General features: G+C 42.2%; 1 protein-coding gene across 1 annotated transcript in view; it reads left to right on the top strand.

Annotated features, from left to right (window-relative positions):
• The first annotated feature begins 846 nt into the window (after positions 1–846).
• TDRD1 (tudor domain containing 1) overlaps positions 847–18021 on the top strand; it is an 881429-nt gene continuing 864254 nt past the window's right edge. The window contains exons 1-3 of the mRNA XM_053692993.1: positions 847–979; positions 1124–1226; positions 2084–2144. Of these exons, the coding sequence (XP_053548968.1) occupies positions 847–979; positions 1124–1226; positions 2084–2144 (297 nt within the window). The remainder of the gene's footprint in view (positions 980–1123; positions 1227–2083; positions 2145–18021) is intronic.

Below are 18021 nucleotides of genomic sequence, written 5' to 3'. Positions count from 1 at the left end.
GAGTAAGAAGAAAATTACAGCTAAACACAAACACCGTAAAAATAGCCTTGGTCCCAAACGGACAGAAAATGGAAAAGTGCTGTGGTCATTAAGGGGTTAAAAGATAAGTGGAAAGTTTTAGTCTTCATAAAGCAATGGTTGCCACCATGTTGTATCCTAGATTTCCTCCTCTGCTGTGGCCAGTTAGGAACAATTATAAATTGGTCACAAGAGGGAGCAACTAATGTCTGCAGTCTGCATTTAAACTTTTAACAGGAATTGGAAAGCCCACAGGTTTCAAAATTAAATTGGAGAAAAGGAGGCAAAATTAATAATGAAAGCATGTTGCAATTTTTATGCTGCATATAATTAAGCATTTTATATTAGAATCTCACTGTTTAATGTTCATTTAAAGGTACACTAAACCCAAATTTTTCCTTTCATGATTAAAATAGAGCATGCAATTTTAAGCAACTTTCTAATTTGCTCCTATTATCAATTTTTCTAAGTTCTCTTGCTATCTTTATTTGAAAAAGAAGGCATCTAAGCTAAGGAGCCAGCCAATTTTTGGTTTAGCCCCAGGACAGCACTTGTTTATTGGTGCTGTCCAATCAGCAAGCACAGCCCAGGTTGTGAACCAAAAATGGGCTGGCTTCTAAACTTACATTCTTGCTTTTCAAATAAAGATAGCAAGAGTGAAGAAAAATTAATAGGAGTAAATTAGAAAGTTGCTTCAAATTGCATGCACTATCTGAATCGTGAAAGATAAAATTTGGGTTCAGTGTCCCTTTTAAGAATAAGCTTTGACATCCAATACAGCTAATGAAGTTGCTATTGAATTTTCAGGTTCAAGATAAGTTTGTAAAGATGCCTATCTTAAATCAGAAGAGACTTCAATCAAGTCCGGATAATATCATGTCTGTGGGTTATAATGCAAATCTTTTTAACTCACTGAAACCAGTTCCTCGAGTCACCAGTTGCCATCACTGTGGGTTGCATGGTAATTGATTCCCATAAATTACTCTGTTTTAATCCCATGAAAAAGAAATCAGACATTTTTTTAGGATTTTATAGACACCAAGACCATTGGTGCAGATTAATTTTGATTAGATTATAATTTAGATTTTCTGGGAATTTACTTTAGGATCCAGGAGGTGCTCTCAATGCAGACAGACCTACTACTGTTCATTGGAGTGCCAGAAAAAAGACTGGCCCACACACTCTATAATCTGCAGACCGGCTTCACAGTGAGTAGTGCTTAGATTAATAGCATTCTTTGCATGAGTGTTCATATTGTATATTTAGTGGGTTTACAGATAGTTTTACTTAGTTACTTGTATTTGTCAATGCTAATGGATGGCCAGAAGTATATAGATCTCCAATAAAATAATATATATTTTTTTTATAATGTAACATTAGCAAATATTTTTACATTTTTTAAAGCAGTAACCTTGGTAATGTGTGAGATAATAGGCTCCATTTATCATTTAACAAGTGTACGTTTCCCGCTAAGGAATATGTATACCCATCTTTGCAGCGAACAGGCAGCCATTGGATGCCAGTGTTCTCCCCAAAACCTTTTTAGTGGGTGCACCACCAAGCTGATTTTACTGTCCACCCAGCTAAAATGTAAGCCAATATTAAGCTAACATTAGTTAATATATGTCTCCAATGCTTGTTTCTCACATTATTTATCATTTAATCAATTTATGTTAAATTATGCAATTAATTTGTGCATTAGCTAGCTTAAGTAATAAAAATGACAGAACATATTATAATATTGCAAAGTATTATACTGCCCCTACCCGGCTGGAAAACATTTCCATGGAGAAGACGGGATGCTGTTCATCTACTGCCCACATTTATCATTGCACATGCAATTCCTTGTGCAACACTGCATTGCACTAGAGCAGGGTCAATTACTCTCTATTAGCAAGTTTGGGCGTGTTTTAACTCGGTGATCTCTGAGGTGGTGGAGAGGTTAAGAAACAAACTTGCACTACAAGTGTTCTAAAGTAGCCAACATTCCTTGATAAATGTAGCCCATTAAATTGATGGTTATGGAATGGGTTTGCTTGGTCTAAATTGCTTTGCTTGCTTTCAGGATGGAACAGAATGCTAGCACATCTCCCAGCAGTTCAGGAGAGAGAGCTAAACAACCAAAGGTAAATTAATTCCTTTTCACCTATGTGGGAAGTAAAATTTAATTTTCTCTGTAGAGTGTTTAAATAGTTTATACATTTTGTGAGAAGAAAGGTATTGAAATATACAGTTAAAGAGATGGTAAACCCCCCCAAAAAAAACTTTGCATTCTTTAAAACATTATATACTTTTTTTCAAATAAGCAAATAACATCTATTGGCTAATCTTTACAGCTTACCTATAAATTGCTGCTGAAATAATCGATTCTGCCAAACCCATCTTTATTCTAATTATGTTGACAAATTGTCAAGTTCTACCTAGGTAGAACAGTAATGGCATCCCGCATGCTCATAGCTCACTCCTTTCCTCCACTGTCAGTTGCTGCGTCAAGCCCTCGCCGGGTGTGTAATCAAACATGGAGTGCTGTTAGATACTTCTCCATTGCGCATACAAATGCCCATATACAAGAATGCGCATGCGAACACTGCTTCATTAACATTCAAATACATGCATTGGCTCTGTCGAACGATTGGCTGAAAGATTTCTATGTAAGAACAGCAATCCAGCCCTCTATAAGGGGTGGTCTCAGGATCCGTGTTATACAGAAATAAGAATATAAATTTTATAATTATGCAAGCTTCGTTTCTAAGAACAAGTGTTTTTAAAAGTGTATGAGTTGAACTTTCTGATAGTGTACTATTTATTTCTCCTGTTAAGTGTAGTCAGTCCACGGGTCATCCATTACTTATGGAATATTTCTCTTCCTAACAGGAAACTGCAAGAGAATTACCCAGCAGAGCTTGCTATATAGCTCCTCCCCTCACCTATCATACTCAGTCATTCTCTTGCAGCCTAACTAAAAAGGAAGCTGTGAGAGATCTGTGGTGTTTTTTTTAACTTAGTTTATTTCTACAATCAAAAGTTTGTTATTTTTAAATGGCACCGGAGTGTGCTGTTTATTCTCAGGCAGCATTAGAAGAAGAATCTGCCTGGGTTTTTTTCTATGGTCTTAGCAGACGTAACTAAGATCCACTGGCTGTTTCTCATCTGAGGGAAAGTGAGGTAACTTCAGAGAAGGGGAATAGCATGCAGGGCCCCCCTGCAAATGAGGTATGTGCAGTAATTATTTTTCTGAGGAATGGAATTGACTGAGAAAATACTGCTGATACCATTGTAAAGTAAGTTCAGCCTTAAATGCAGCGATAGAGACTGGTATCAGGCTGATGTGTGTGTGTGTGCACTGAATGTATTTTCTAAGGAATGGAATTGACTCTGAAAATACTGTAAATACTGAAATAATGTATGAGCCTTAACTGCAGTAAAAACGACTGGTAGCAGGCTTGTAAATAATAATACATAACTTTTAAATGTATGTTTAAAACGTTTTACTGGCTTGTTAATCGTTTTTGTGAGGTACTTGGTGATAAAACTTATTAGGGCATGATTTTTACCACATGGCCATTTTTGTTTTCTGCATAGAAACAGTTTCTGAGCTTCCCCACTGTTGTAATATGAGTGGGAGGGGCCTATTTCTCCAACATAGGTGTGTCCGGTCCACGGCGTCATCCTTACTTGTGGGATATTCTCTTCCCCAACAGGAAATGGCAAAGAGCCCAGCAAAGCTGGTCACATGATCCCTCCTAGGCTCCGCCTTCCCCAGTCATTCTCTTTGCCGTTGTACAGGCAACATCTCCACGGAGATGGCTTAGAGTTTTTTGGTGTTTAAATGTAGTTTTTATTCTTCAATCAAGAGTTTGTTATTTTAAAATAGTGCTGGTATGTACTATTTACTCTGAAACAGAAAAGAGATGAAGATTTCTGTTTGCAAGAGGAAAATGATTTTAGCAACCGTTACTAAAATCGATGGCTGTTTCCACACAGGACTGTTGAGAGGAATTAACTTCAGTTGGGGGAAACAGTGAGCAGACTTTTGCTGCTTGAGGTATGACACATTTCTAACAAGACGTGGTAATGCTGGAAGCTGTCATTTCTCTTGTTAAGTGTATCCAGTCCACGGATCATCCATTACTTATGGGATATTAACTCCTCCCCAACAGGAAGTGCAAGAGGATTCACCCAGCAGAGCTGCTATATAGCTCCTCCCCTAACTGCCATTACCAGTCATTCTCTTGCACCCAACGAATAGATAGGATGTGTGAGAGGACTGTGGTGATTATACTTAGTTTCATACCTTCAATCAAAAGTTTGTTATTTTATAATAGCACCGGAGTGTGTTATTCCTTCTCTGGTAGAATTTGAAGAAGAATCTACCTGAGTTTTTCTATGATTTTAGCCGGAGTAGTTAAGATCATATTGCTGTTTCTCGGCCATCTGAGGAGAGGTAAACTTCAGATCAGGGGACAGCGGGCAGATTAATCTGCAAAGAGGTATGTAGCAGCTTATTATTTTCTGACAATGGAATTGATGAGAAAATTCTGCCATACCGATATAATGTAAACTCAGCCTTAAATGCAGTAGCAGCAACTGGTATCAGGCTGTCATGTATGTATATTTTACACTTCAGTATTCTGGGGAATGGCACTTCACTGGAATTATACTGTATGCATAAAACTTTAGCCTAATTTGCAGGGACTAGCAACAGGCTTTTTAATAACACTCAATTTATTAATGTTAAACGTTTTTTGCTGGCATGTAAAATCGTTTAATTTTCTGAGGTACTGGGTGAAAAAATGTTTTGGGCACTATTTTTTTCCACTTGGCAGTCGTTTTATTTAATTTATGACAGTTTACTGATCTCTCTCACTGTTATGTGTGAGGGGGAGGGGCCTTTTTTGGCGCTTTTGCTACGCATCAAAAAATTCAGTCAGAAGTTTATTGTCTTCCCTGCATGATCCGGTTCATCTCTACAGAACTCAGGGGTCTTCAAAACTTGTTTTGAAGGGAGGTAATCACTCACAGCAGAGCTGTGAGATTGTAGTTGACTGTGATAAAAAAACGTTTATTTCTGTATTTTTTTTCTGCTATCAGGGTTAGTTATCCTTTGCTAATGGGAGCAATCCTTTGCTAAAATTGTGTTTTTTACAAAGATTTGATGCTATAACTTTTCAGTTTATTAATTTTCAACTGTCATAACTTTTTCTGTGCTTCTTATAGGCACAGTACGTTTTCATATTATAGTAAATTACTTGAAAAGTATTTCCAAGTTGCTAGTTTATTTGCTAGTGTGTTAAACATGTCTGATTCAGAGGAAGATATCTGTGCTATATGTGCTAAAGCCAAAGTGGAGCCCAATAGAAATTTATGTACTAACTGTATTGATGCTACTTTAAATAAAAGTCAATCTGTACAAATTGAACATATTTCACCAAACAACGAGGGGAGAGTTATGCCGACTAACTCGCCTCACGTGTCAGTACCTGCATCTCCCGCTCGGGAGGTGCGTGATATTGTAGCGCCGAGTACATCTGGGCGGCCATTACAAATCACATTACAGGATATGGCTACTGTTATGACTGAAGTTTTGGCTAAATTACCAGAACTAAGAGGTAAGCGTGATCACTCTGGGGTGAGAACAGAGTGCGCTGATAATATTAGGGCCATGTCAGACACTGCGTCACAATTTGCAGAACATGAGGACGGAGAGCTTCATTCTGCGGGTGACGGTTCTGATCCAAACAAACTGGATTCAGATATTTCAAATTTTAAATTTAAGCTGGAAAACCTCCGTGTATTACTAGGGGAGGTGTTAGCGGCTCTGAATGATTGTAACACAGTTGCAATACCAGAGAAAATGTGTAGGTTAGATAAATATTTTGCGGTACCGGCGAGTACTGACGTTTTTCCTATACCTAAGAGACTTACTGAAATTGTTACTAAGGAGTGGGATAGACCCGGTGTGCCGTTCTCACCCCCTCCGATATTTAGAAAGATGTTTCCAATAGACGCCACCACACGGGACTTATGGCAAACGGTCCCTAAGGTAGAGGGAGCAGTTTCTACTTTAGCTAAGCGTACCACTATCCCGGTGGAGGATAGCTGTGCCTTTTCAGATCCAATGGATAAAAAGTTAGAGGGTTACCTTAAGAAAATGTTTGTTCAACAAGGTTTTATATTGCAACCTCTTGCATGCATTGCGCCTGTCACGGCTGCAGCAGCATTTTGGTTTGAGTCTCTGGAAGAGACACTTGAATCAGCTCCATTAGATGAGATTACACACAAGCTTAAAGCCCTTAAGTTAGCTAACTCATTTATTTCAGATGCCGTAGTACATTTAACTAAACTTACGGCTAAGAATTCCGGATTCGCCATTCAGGCACGCAGAGCACTGTGGCTAAAATCCTGGTCAGCTGACGTTACTTCTAAATCTAAATTGCTTAATATACCTTTCAAAGGGCAGACCTTATTCGGGCCCGGGTTGAAAGAAATTATCGCTGACATTACAGGAGGTAAAGGCCATGCCCTGCCTCAAGACAGAGCCAAACCTAAGGCTAGACAGTCTAATTTTCATTCCTTTCGTAATTTCAAAGCAGGAGCAGCATCAACTTCCTCTGCACCAAAACAGGAAGGAGCTGTTGCTCGCTACAGACAAGGCTGGAGACCTAACCAGTCCTGGAACAAGGGCAAGCAGGCCAGGAAACCTGCTGCTGCCCCTAAGACAGCATGAATCGAGGGCCCCCGATCCGGGAACGGATCTAGTGGGGGGCAGACTTTCTCTCTTCGCCCAGGCTTGGGCAAGAGATGTCCAGGATCCCTGGGCGTTAGAGATCATATCTCAGGGATACCTTCTAGACTTCAAATTCTCTCCCCCAAGAGGGAGATTTCATCTGTCAAGGTTGTCAACAAACCAAATAAAGAAAGAGGCGTTTCTACGCTGCGTACAAGATCTTTTATTAATGGGAGTGATCCATCCGGTTCCGCGGTCGGAACAAGGACAAGGGTTTTACTCAAATCTGTTGTGGTTCCCAAAAAAGAGGGAACTTTCAGGCCAATCTTGGATTTAAAGATCCTAAACAAATTCCTAAGAGTTCCATCGTTCAAAATGGAAACTATTCGGACAATTTTACCCATGATCCAAAAGGGTCAGTACATGACCACAGTGGATTTAAAGGATGCTTACCTTCACATACCGATTCACAAAGATCATTACCGGTATCTAAGGTTTGCCTTTCTAGACAGGCATTACCAGTTTGTAGCTCTTCCATTCGGATTGGCTACGGCTCCGAGAATCTTCACAAAGGTTCTGGGTGCTCTTCTGGCGGTACTAAGACCGCGAGGAATTGCGGTAGCTCAGTACCTAGACAACATTCTGATACAAGCTTCAAGCTTTCAAACTGCCAAGTCTCATACAGAGTTAGTACTGGCATTTCTAAGGTCGCATGGATGGAAGGTGAACGAAAAGAAGAGTTCTCTCTTTCCACTCACAAGAGTTCCCTTCTTGGGGACTCTTATAGATTCTGTAGAAATGAAGATTTACCTGACAGAAGACAGGTTAACAAAGCTTCAAAATGCATGCCGTGTCCTTCATTCCATTCAACACCCGTCAGTAGCTCAATGCATGGAGGTGATCGGCTTAATGGTAGCAGCAATGGACATAGTACCCTTTGCACGCCTACATCTCAGACCGCTGCAATTGTGCATGCTAAGTCAGTGGAATGGGGATTACTCAGACTTGTCCCCTACTCTGAATCTGGATCAAGAGACCAGAAATTCTCTTCTATGGTGGCTTTCTCGGCCACATCTGTCCAGGGGGATGCCATTCAGCAGGCCGGACTGGACAATTGTAACAACAGACGCCAGCCTACTAGGTTGGGGCGCTGTCTGGAATTCTCTGAAGGCTCAGGGACAATGGAATAAGGAGGAGAGTCTCCTACCAATAAACATTCTGGAATTGAGAGCAGTTCTCAATGCCCTTCTGGCTTGGCCCCAGTTAACAACTCGGGGGTTCATCAGGTTTCAGTCGGACAACATCATGACTGTAGCTTACATCAACCATCAGGGAGGGACAAGAAGCTCCCTAGCAATGATGGAAGTATCAAAGATAATTCGCTGGGCAGAGTCTCACTCTTGCCACCTGTCAGCAATCCACATCCCGGGAGTGGAGAACTGGGAGGCGGATTTCTTAAGTCGTCAGACTTTTCATCCGGGGGAGTGGGAACTTCATCCGGAGGTCTTTGCCCAAATACTTCGACGTTGGGGCAAACCAGAGATAGATCTCATGGCGTCTCGACAGAACGCCAAGCTTCCTCGTTACGGGTCCAGATCCAGGGATCCGGGAGCGGTTCTGATAGATGCTTTGACAGCACCTTGGACCTTCGGGATGGCTTATGTGTTTCCACCCTTCCCGATGCTTCCTCGATTGATTGCCAGAATCAAACAGGAGAGAGCATCAGTGATTCTAATAGCGCCTGCATGGCCACGCAGGACTTGGTATGCAGATCTAGTGGACATGTCATCCTGTCCACCTTGGTCGCTACCTCTGAAACAGGACCTTCTGATCCAGGGTCCCTTCAAACATCAAAATCTAATTTCTCTGAAGATGACTGCTTGGAAATTGAACGCTTGATTTTATCAAAACGTGGTTTTTCTGAGCCAGTTATTGATACCTTAATACAGGCTAGGAAGCCTGTTACCAGAAAGATTTACCATAAGATATGGCGCAAATACTTATATTGGTGCGAATCCAAGAGTTACTCATGGAGTAAGGTTAGGATTCCGAGGATATTGTCTTTTCTACAAGAAGGTTTAGAAAAGGGTTTATCCGCTAGTTCCTTAAAGGGACAGATTTCAGCTCTGTCCATTCTTTTACACAAACGTCTGTCAGAAGTTCCAGACGTTCAAGCTTTTTGTCAGGCTTTAGCTAGGATCAAGCCTGTGTTTAAAACTGTTGCTCCACCATGGAGTTTGAACTTAGTTCTTAATGTTTTACAGGGGGTTCCGTTTGAACCCCTTCATTCCATTGATATCAAGTTATCTTGGAAAGTTCTGTTTTTAATGGCGATTTCCTCGGCTCGAAGAGTCTCTGAGTTATCTGCCTTACATTGTGATTCTCCTTATCTGATTTTTCATTCAGACAAGGTAGTTCTGCGTACTAAACCTGGGTTCCTACCTAAGGTGGTCACTAACAGGAATATCAATCAAGAGATTGTGGTTCCATCTTTGTGTCCTAATCCTTCTTCGAAAAAGGAACGTCTGCTACACAATCTAGATGTAGTCCGTGCCCTGAAATTTTATCTACAGGCAACTAAGGATTTTCGACAAACGTCTTCCCTGTTTGTCGTTTATTCTGGTCAGAGGAGAGGTCAAAAAGCTTCGGCTACCTCTCTCTCCTTTTGGCTTTGTAGCATAATACGGTTAGCCTATGAGACTGCTGGACAGCAGCCTCCTGAAAGAATTACAGCACATTCTACTAGAGCTGTGGCTTCCACTTGGGCCTTTAAGAATGAGGCTTCTGTTGAACAGATTTGCAAGGCTGCAACTTGGTCTTCTCTTCATACTTTTTCCAAATTTTACAAATTTGACACTTTTGCTTCTTCGGAGGCTGTTTTTGGGAGAAAGGTTCTTCAGGCAGTGGTTCCTTCCGTATAAAGAGCCTGCCTGTCCCTCCCGTCATCCGTGTACTTTAGCTTTGGTATTGGTATCCCATAAGTAATGGATGATCCGTGGACTGGATACACTTAACAAGAGAAAACATAATTTATGCTTACCTGATAAATTTATTTCTCTTGTAGTGTATCCAGTCCACGGCCCGCCCTGTCACTTTAAGGCAGGTAATTTTTCCATTAAACTACAGTCACCACTGCACCCTATGGTTTTCCTTTCTCTGCATGTTTTCGGTCGAATGACTGGTAATGGCAGTTAGGGGAGGAGCTATATAGCAGCTCTGCTGGGTGAATCCTCTTGCACTTCCTGTTGGGGAGGAGTTAATATCCCATAAGTAATGGATGATCCGTGGACTGGATACACTACAAGAGAAATAAATTTATCAGGTAAGCATAAATTATGTTTTTCCCTATGGGATCCGGTAAGCCATTTTTATTAAATGAGAATAAAGGGCTTCACAAGGGCTTTAAAGACTGGTAGACATTTTTCTGGGCTAAAACGATTGATTTATAAGCATTTTTAATACTTCATAGCTTTGAGGAGTTATTTTATTCTTGGGAATTATGTAAAATAACCGGCAGGCACTGCATTGGACACCTTTTTCACTGGGGGCCTTCTCTAATCATAGGCAGAGCCTCATTTTCACGCCTCTATTGCGCAGTTGTTTTTGGGAAGCAAGGCATGCAGATGCATGTGTGAGGAGCTCAGATACATAGAAAAAGCTTACTGAAGGCGTCATTTGGTATCGTATTCCCCTTTGGGCTTGGTTGGGTCTCAGCAAAGCAGATACCAGGGACTGTATAGGGGTTAAATATAAAAACGGCTCCGGTTCCGTTATTTTAAGAGTTAAAGCTTTCAAATTTGGTGTGCAATACTTTTAAGGCTTTAAGACACTGTGGTGAAATTTTGGTGAATTTTGAACAATTCCTTCATACTTTTTCACATTTTCAGTAATAAGGTGTGTTCAGTTTAAAATTTAAAGTGACGGTAACGGTTTTATTTTAAAACGTTTTTTGTACTTTGTTATCAAGTTTATGCCTGTTTAACATGTCTGAACTATCAGATAGACTATGTTCTGTATGTGAGGAAGCCAAGGTTCCTTCTCATTTAAATAGATGTGATTTATGTGACACAAAATTTAGAGAAAATGATGCCCAAGATGATTCCTCAAGTGAGGGGAGTAAGCATGGTACTGCATCATCCCCTCCTTCGTCTACGCCAGTCTTGCCCACACAGGAGGCCCCTAGTACATCTAGTGCGCCAATACTCCTTACTATGCAACAATTAACGGCTGTAATGGATAATTCTATCAAAAACATTTTAGCCAAAATGCCCACTTATCAGCGAAAGCGCGACTGCTCTGTTTTAGAAAATACTGAAGAGCATGAGGACGCTGATAATGGTTCTGAAATGCCCCTACACCAGTCTGAGGGGGCCAGGGAGGTTTTGTCTGAGGGAGAAATTTCAGATTCAGGGAAAATTTCTCAACAAGCTGAACCTGATGTGATTACATTCAAATTTAAATTGGAACATCTCCGCGCTCTGCTTAAGGAGGTGTTATCTACTCTGGATGATTGTGAGAATTTGGTCATTCCAGAGAAATTATGTAAGATGGACAAGTTCCTAGAGGTCCCGGGGCCCCCCAAAGCTTTTCCTATACCCAAGCGGGTGGCGGACATTGTAAACAAAGAATGGGAAAGGCCCGGCATACCTTTTGTCCCTCCCCCTATATTTAAGAAATTGTTTCCTATGGTCGACCCCAGAAAGGACTTATGGCAGACAGTCCCCAAGGTCGAGGGGGCGGTTTCTACTCTAAACAAACGCACTACTATCCCTATAGAAGATAGTTGTGCTTTCAAAGATCCTATGGATAAAAAATTAGAGGGTTTGCTTAAAAAGATGTTTGTTCAGCAAGGTTACCTTCTACAACCAATTTCATGCATGGTTCCTGTCACTACAGCAGCGTGTTTCTGGTTCGATGAACTAGAAAAGTCGCTCAATAAAGATTCTTCTTATGAGGAGATTATGGACAGAATTCATGCTCTCAAATTGGCTAACTCTTTTACTTTAGACGCCACTTTGCAATTGGCTAGATTAGCTGCGAAAAATTCAGGGTTTGCTATTGTGGCGCGCAGAGCGCTTTGGCTAAAATCTTGGTCAGCGGATGCGTCTTCCAAGAACAAATTGCTTAACATACCTTTCAAGGGGAAAACGCTGTTTGGCCCTGACTTGAAAGAGATTATTTCTGATATCACTGGGGGTAAGGGCCACGCCCTTCCTCAGGATAGGTCTTTCAAGGCTAAAAATAAACCAAATTTTCGTCCCTTTCGCAGAAACGGACCAGCCCCAAGTGCTACATCCTCTAAGCAAGAGGGTAATACTTCTCAAACCAAGCCAGCCTGGAGGCCAATGCAAGGCTGGAACAAAGGTAAGCAGGCCAAGAAACCTGCCACTGCTACCAAGACAGCATGAGATGTTGGCCCCCGATCCGGGACCGGATCTGGTGGGGGGCAGACTTTCTCTCTTCGCTCAGGCTTGGGCAAGAGATGTTCTGGATCCTTGGGCGCTAGAAATAGTCTCCCAAGGTTATCTTCTGGAATTCAAGGAGCTTCCCCCAAGGGGGAGGTTCCACAGGTCTCAATTGTCTTCAGACCACATAAAAAGACAGGCATTCTTACATTGTGTAGAAGACCTGTTAAAAATGGGAGTGATTCATCCTGTTCCATTAGGAGAACAAGGGATGGGATTCTACTCCAATCTGTTCATAGTTCCCAAAAAAGAGGGAACATTCAGACCAATCTTAGATCTCAAGATCCTAAACAAGTTTCTCAAGGTTCCATCGTTCAAAATGGAAACCATTCGGACAATTCTTCCTTCCATCCAGGAAGGTCAATTCATGACCACGGTGGATTTAAAGGATGCGTATCTACATATTCCTATCCACAAGGAACATCATCGGTTCCTAAGGTTCGCCTTTCTGGACAAGCATTACCAGTTTGTGGCACTTCCATTCGGATTAGCCACTGCTCCAAGAATTTTCACAAAGGTACTAGGGTCCCTTCTAGCGGTGCTACGACCAAGGGGCATTGCAGTAGTACCTTACTTGGACGACATACTGATTCAAGCGTCGTCCCTACCACAAGCAAAGGCTCATACGGACATTGTCCTGGCCTTTCTCAGATCTCACGGGTGGAAAGTGAACGTAGAAAAATGTTCTCTATCTCCGTCAACAAGGGTTCCCTTCTTGGGAACAATAATAGACTCCTTAGAAATGAGGATTTTTCTGACAGAGGCCAGAAAATCAAAACTTCTAAGCTCTTGTCAAGTACTTCATTCTGTTCTTCTTCCTTCCATAGCACAGTGCATGGAAGTAATAGGTTTGATGGTCGCGGCAATGGACATAGTTCCTTTTGCGCGAATTCATCTGAGACCATTACAACTGTGCATGCTCAGTCAGTGGAATGGGGATTATACAGACTTGTCTCCGACGATACAAGTAGATCAGAGGACCAGAGATTCACTCCGTTGGTGGCTGACCCTGGACAACCTGTCACAGGGGATGAGCTTCCGCAGACCAGAGTGGGTCATTGTCACGACCGACGCCAGTCTGGTAGGCTGGGGCGCGGTCTGGGAACCCCTGAAAGCTCAGGGTCTTTGGTCTCGGGAAGAATCTCTTCTCCCGATAAACATTCTGGAACTGAGAGCGATATTCAATGCTCTCAAGGCTTGGCCTCAGCTAGCAAAGGCCAAATTCATACGGTTTCAATCAGACAACATGACGACTGTTGCGTATATCAACCATCAGGGGGGAACAAGGAGTTCCCTGGCGATGGAAGAAGTGACCAAAATCATTCAATGGGCGGAGACTCACTCCTGCCACTTGTCTGCAATCCACATCCCAGGCGTGGAAAATTGGGAAGCGGATTTTCTGAGTCGTCAGACATTTCATCCGGGGGAGTGGGAACTCCATACGGAAATCTTTGCCCAAATAACTCAATTGTGGGGCATTCCAGACATGGATCTGATGGCCTCTCGTTAGAACTTCAAGGTTCCTTGCTACGGGTCCAGATCCAGGGATCCCAAGGCGACTCTAGTAGATGCACTAGTAGCACCTTGGACCTTCAACCTAGCTTATGTATTCCCACCGTTTCCTCTCATCCCCAGGCTGGTAGCCAGGATCAATCAGGAGAGGGCATCGGTGATCTTGATAGCTCCTGCGTGGCCACGCAGGACTTGGTATGCAGACCTGGTGAATATGTCATCGGCTCCACCATGGAAGCTACCTTTGAGACAGGACCTTCTTGTTCAAGGTCCGTTCGAACATCCGAATCTGGTTTCACTCCAACTGACTGCTTGGAGATTGAACGCTTGATTTTATCAAAGCGAGGGTTCTCAGATTCTGTCATTGATACTCTTGTTCAGGCCAGAAAGCCTGTAACTAGAAAAATCTACCATAAAATATGGAAAAGATATATCTGTTGGTGTGAATCTAAAGGATTACCATGGAACAAGATAAAAATTCCTAAGATTCTATCATTTCTTCAAGAAGGTTTGGAGAAAGGATTATCTGCAAGTTCTTTGAATTGACAGATTTCTGCTTTATCTGTTTTACTTCACAAAAAGCTGGCGGCTGTGCCAGATGTTCAGGCTTTTGTTCAGGCTCTGGTTAGAATCAAGCCTGTTTACAAACCTTTGACTCCTCCTTGGAGTCTCAATTTAGTTCTTTCAGTTCTTCAGGGGGTTCCGTTTGAGCCCCTACATTCCGTTGATATCAAGTTATTATCTTGGAAAGTTTTGTTTTTGGTTGCAATTTCTTCTGCTAGAAGAGTTTCAGAGTTATCTGCTCTGCAGTGTTCTCCTCCTTATCTGGTGTTCCATGCAGATAAGGTGGTTTTGCGTACTAAACCTGGTTTTCTTCCGAAAGTTGTTTCTAACAAAAACATTAACCAGGAGATAGTCGTGCCTTCTTTGTGTCCGAATCCAGTTTCAAAGAAGGAACGTTTGTTGCACAATTTGGATGTAGTTCGTGCTCTAAAATTCTATTTAGATGCTACAAAGGATTTCAGACAAACATCTTCCTTGTTTGTTGTTTATTCTGGTAAAAGGAGAGGTCAAAAAGCAACTTCTACCTCTCTATCTTTTTGGCTTAAAAGCATCATCAGATTGGCTTATGAGACTGCCCGACGACAGCCTCCTGAAAGAATCACAGCTCATTCCACTAGGGCCGTGGCTTCCACATGGGCCTTTAAGAACGAGGCTTCTGTTGATCAGATATGTAAGGCAGCGACTTGGTCTTCACTGCACACTTTTACCAAATTTTACAAATTTGATACTTTTGCTTCTTCTGAGGCTATTTTTGGGAGAAAGGTTTTGCAAACCGTGGTGCCTTCCATCTAGGTGACCTGATTTAATCCCTCCCATCATCCGTGTCCTAAAGCTTTGGTATTGGTTCCCACAAGTAAGGATGACGCCGTGGACCGGACACACCTATGTTGGAGAAAACAGAATTTATGTTTACCTGATAAATTACTTTCTCCAACGGTGTGTCCGGTCCACGGCCCGCCCTGGTTTTTTAATCAGGTCTGATGATTTATTTTCTTTAACTACAGTCACCACGGTATCATATGATTTCTCCTATGCAAATATTCCTCCTTTACGTCGGTCGAATGACTGGGGAAGGCGGAGCCTAGGAGGGATCATGTGACCAGCTTTGCTGGGCTCTTTGCCATTTCCTGTTGGGGAAGAGAATATCCCACAAGTAAGGATGACGCCGTGGACCGGACACACCGTTGGAGAAAGTAATTTATCAGGTAAACATAAATTCTGTTTTTAGCGCTTTTTTGCGCAGTAGAAATTCAGTCACAATCTGTCTACTTCATCCTCCATGATCCAGATCGTCTCTAGAGAGCTCAGGGGTCTTCAAAATCCATTTTGAGTAAGGTAATCAGTCACAGTAGTCCTGTGACAGTGTATTTGACTGTGAGAAAAACGTTAATTATATAATTGTTATCCGTTTTTGGGTACTAAGGGGTTAATCATCCATTTGCTGGTGGGTGCAATCCTTTGCTAACTTAATACATTTACTGTGAAAATTTGGTTGCTATAACTATTTTTGATCATTGTTATTTCAACTGTGTCAGTTTTTCTGTGCTTCTTAAAGGCACAGTAACGTTTTTTATATTGCTTGTAAATTAATTTTGAAAAGTATTTCCAAGTTTGCTAGTCTCATTGCTAGTTTGTTTAAACATGTCTGACTCAGATGAATCTCTTTGTTCACTATGTTTAAAGGCCAATGTGGAGCCCAATAGAAATTTGTGTACCAATTGCATTGATGCTACTTTAAATAAAAGTCAATCTTTACATGTAAAGAAATTATCACCAGACGACGAGGGGGAAGTTATGCCGACTAACTCTCCTCACGTGTCAGTACCTGCGCCTCCCGCTCAGGAGGTGCGTGATTTTGTGGCGCCAAGTACATCAGGGAGGCCCTTACAAATCACTTTGCAAGACATGGCTACTGTTATGACAGAAGTATTATCTAAGTTGCCAGATTTAAGAGGCAAGCGCGATAGCTCTGGGTTAAGGATAGAGCGCGCGGATGAGATGAGAGCCATGTCAGACACTGCATCACAGTTTGCAGAACGTGAGGACGGAGAGCTTCATTCTGTGGGTGACGGATCTGATCCAGGGAGACTGGATTCAGAGATTTCCAATTTTAAATTTAAGCTAGAGAACCTCCGCACATTGCTAGGGGAGGTATTAGCGGCTCTGAATGATTGTAACACGGTTGCAATTCCAGAGAAATTATGTAGGTTGGATAAATACTATGCGGTACCGGTGTATACTGACGTATTTCCTATACCAAAAAGGCTTACAGAGATTATTAGCAAGGAGTGGGATAGACCTGGTGTGCCTTTTACCCCTCCTCCCATATTTAGGAAAATGTTTCCTATTGACGCCACCACACGAGACTTATGGCAGACGGTCCCTAAGGTGGAGGGAGCAGTTTCTACTTTAGCTAAGCGTACCACTATCCCGGTGGAGGATAGTTGTGCCTTTTCAGATCCAATGGATAAAAAATTAGAGGGTTACCTTAAGAAAATGTTTGTTCAACAAGGTTTTATTTTACAGCCCCTTGCATGCATTGCGCCTGTCACTGCTGCGGCAGCATTCTGGTTTGAGTCTCTGGAAGAGGCCATTCGCTCAGCTCCATTGGATGAAATTATGAAGAAGCTTAAAACACTTAAGCTAGCTAACGCATTTGTTTCTGATACTGTTGTGCATTTAACCAAACTTACGGCTAAGAACTCCGGATTCGCCATCCAATCGCGCAGAGCGCTATGGCTTAAATCCTGGTCAGCTGACGTGACTTCTAAATCTAAATTGCTTAATATTCCTTTCAAAGGGCAGACCTTATTCGGGCCCGGCTTGAAAGAAATTATAGCTGACATTACGGGAGGTAAGTGCCATGCTCTACCTCAGGACAGGGCCAAATCAAAGGCCAAACAGTCTAATTTTCGTGCCTTTTGTAACTTCAAGGCAGGAGCAGCATCAACTTCCTCGGCTCCAAAACAGGAAGGAGCTGTTGCTCGTTACAGGCAGGGCTGGAAAGTTAACCAGTCCTGGAACAGGGGCAAGCAGGCCAAGAAACCTGCTGCTGCCCCCAAGACAGCATGAAGAGAGGGCCCCCTATCCGGAAACGGATCTAGTGGGGGGCAGACTTTCTCTCTTCGCCCAGGCTTGGGCAAGAGATGTCCAGGATTCCTGGGCGTTGGAGATCATATCTCAGGGATATCTCCTGGACTTCAAAACTTCTCCTCCACGGGGGAGATTTCATCTTTCAAGGTTATCAGCAAACCAAACAAAGAAAGAGGCGTTTCTACGCTGTGTACAAGACCTCTTACTAATGGGGATAATCCACCCAGTTCCGCGGACGGAACACGGGCAGGGATTCTATTCAAATCTATTTGTGGTTCCCAAAAAAGAGGGAACCTTCAGACCAATCTTGGACTTAAAAATCCTAAACAAATTTCTAAGAGTTCCATCATTCAAAATGGAAACTATTCGAACCATCCTTCCCATGATCCAAGAGGGTCAGTACATGACCACGGTGGACTTAAAGGATGCCTACCTTCACATACCGATTCACGACATTCTGATACAAGCGTCAAGTTTTCAAACTGCCAAGTCTCATACAGAGATAATTCTGGCATTTCTGAGGTCGCATGGGTGGAAGGTGAACGTGGAAAAGAGTTCTCTATTACCACTTACAAGAGTTCCCTTTCTAGGGACTCTTATAGATTCTGTAGAGATGAAAATTTACCTGACAGAGGCCAGGTT

Source organism: Bombina bombina, chromosome 9, assembly GCF_027579735.1.
Source record: "Bombina bombina isolate aBomBom1 chromosome 9, aBomBom1.pri, whole genome shotgun sequence".
In the NCBI taxonomy this organism is placed as follows: Eukaryota; Metazoa; Chordata; class Amphibia; order Anura; family Bombinatoridae; genus Bombina; species Bombina bombina.
The sequence above is the reverse complement of the archived record's forward strand: the minus strand, read 5'-3'. Positions and strand labels throughout refer to the sequence as shown.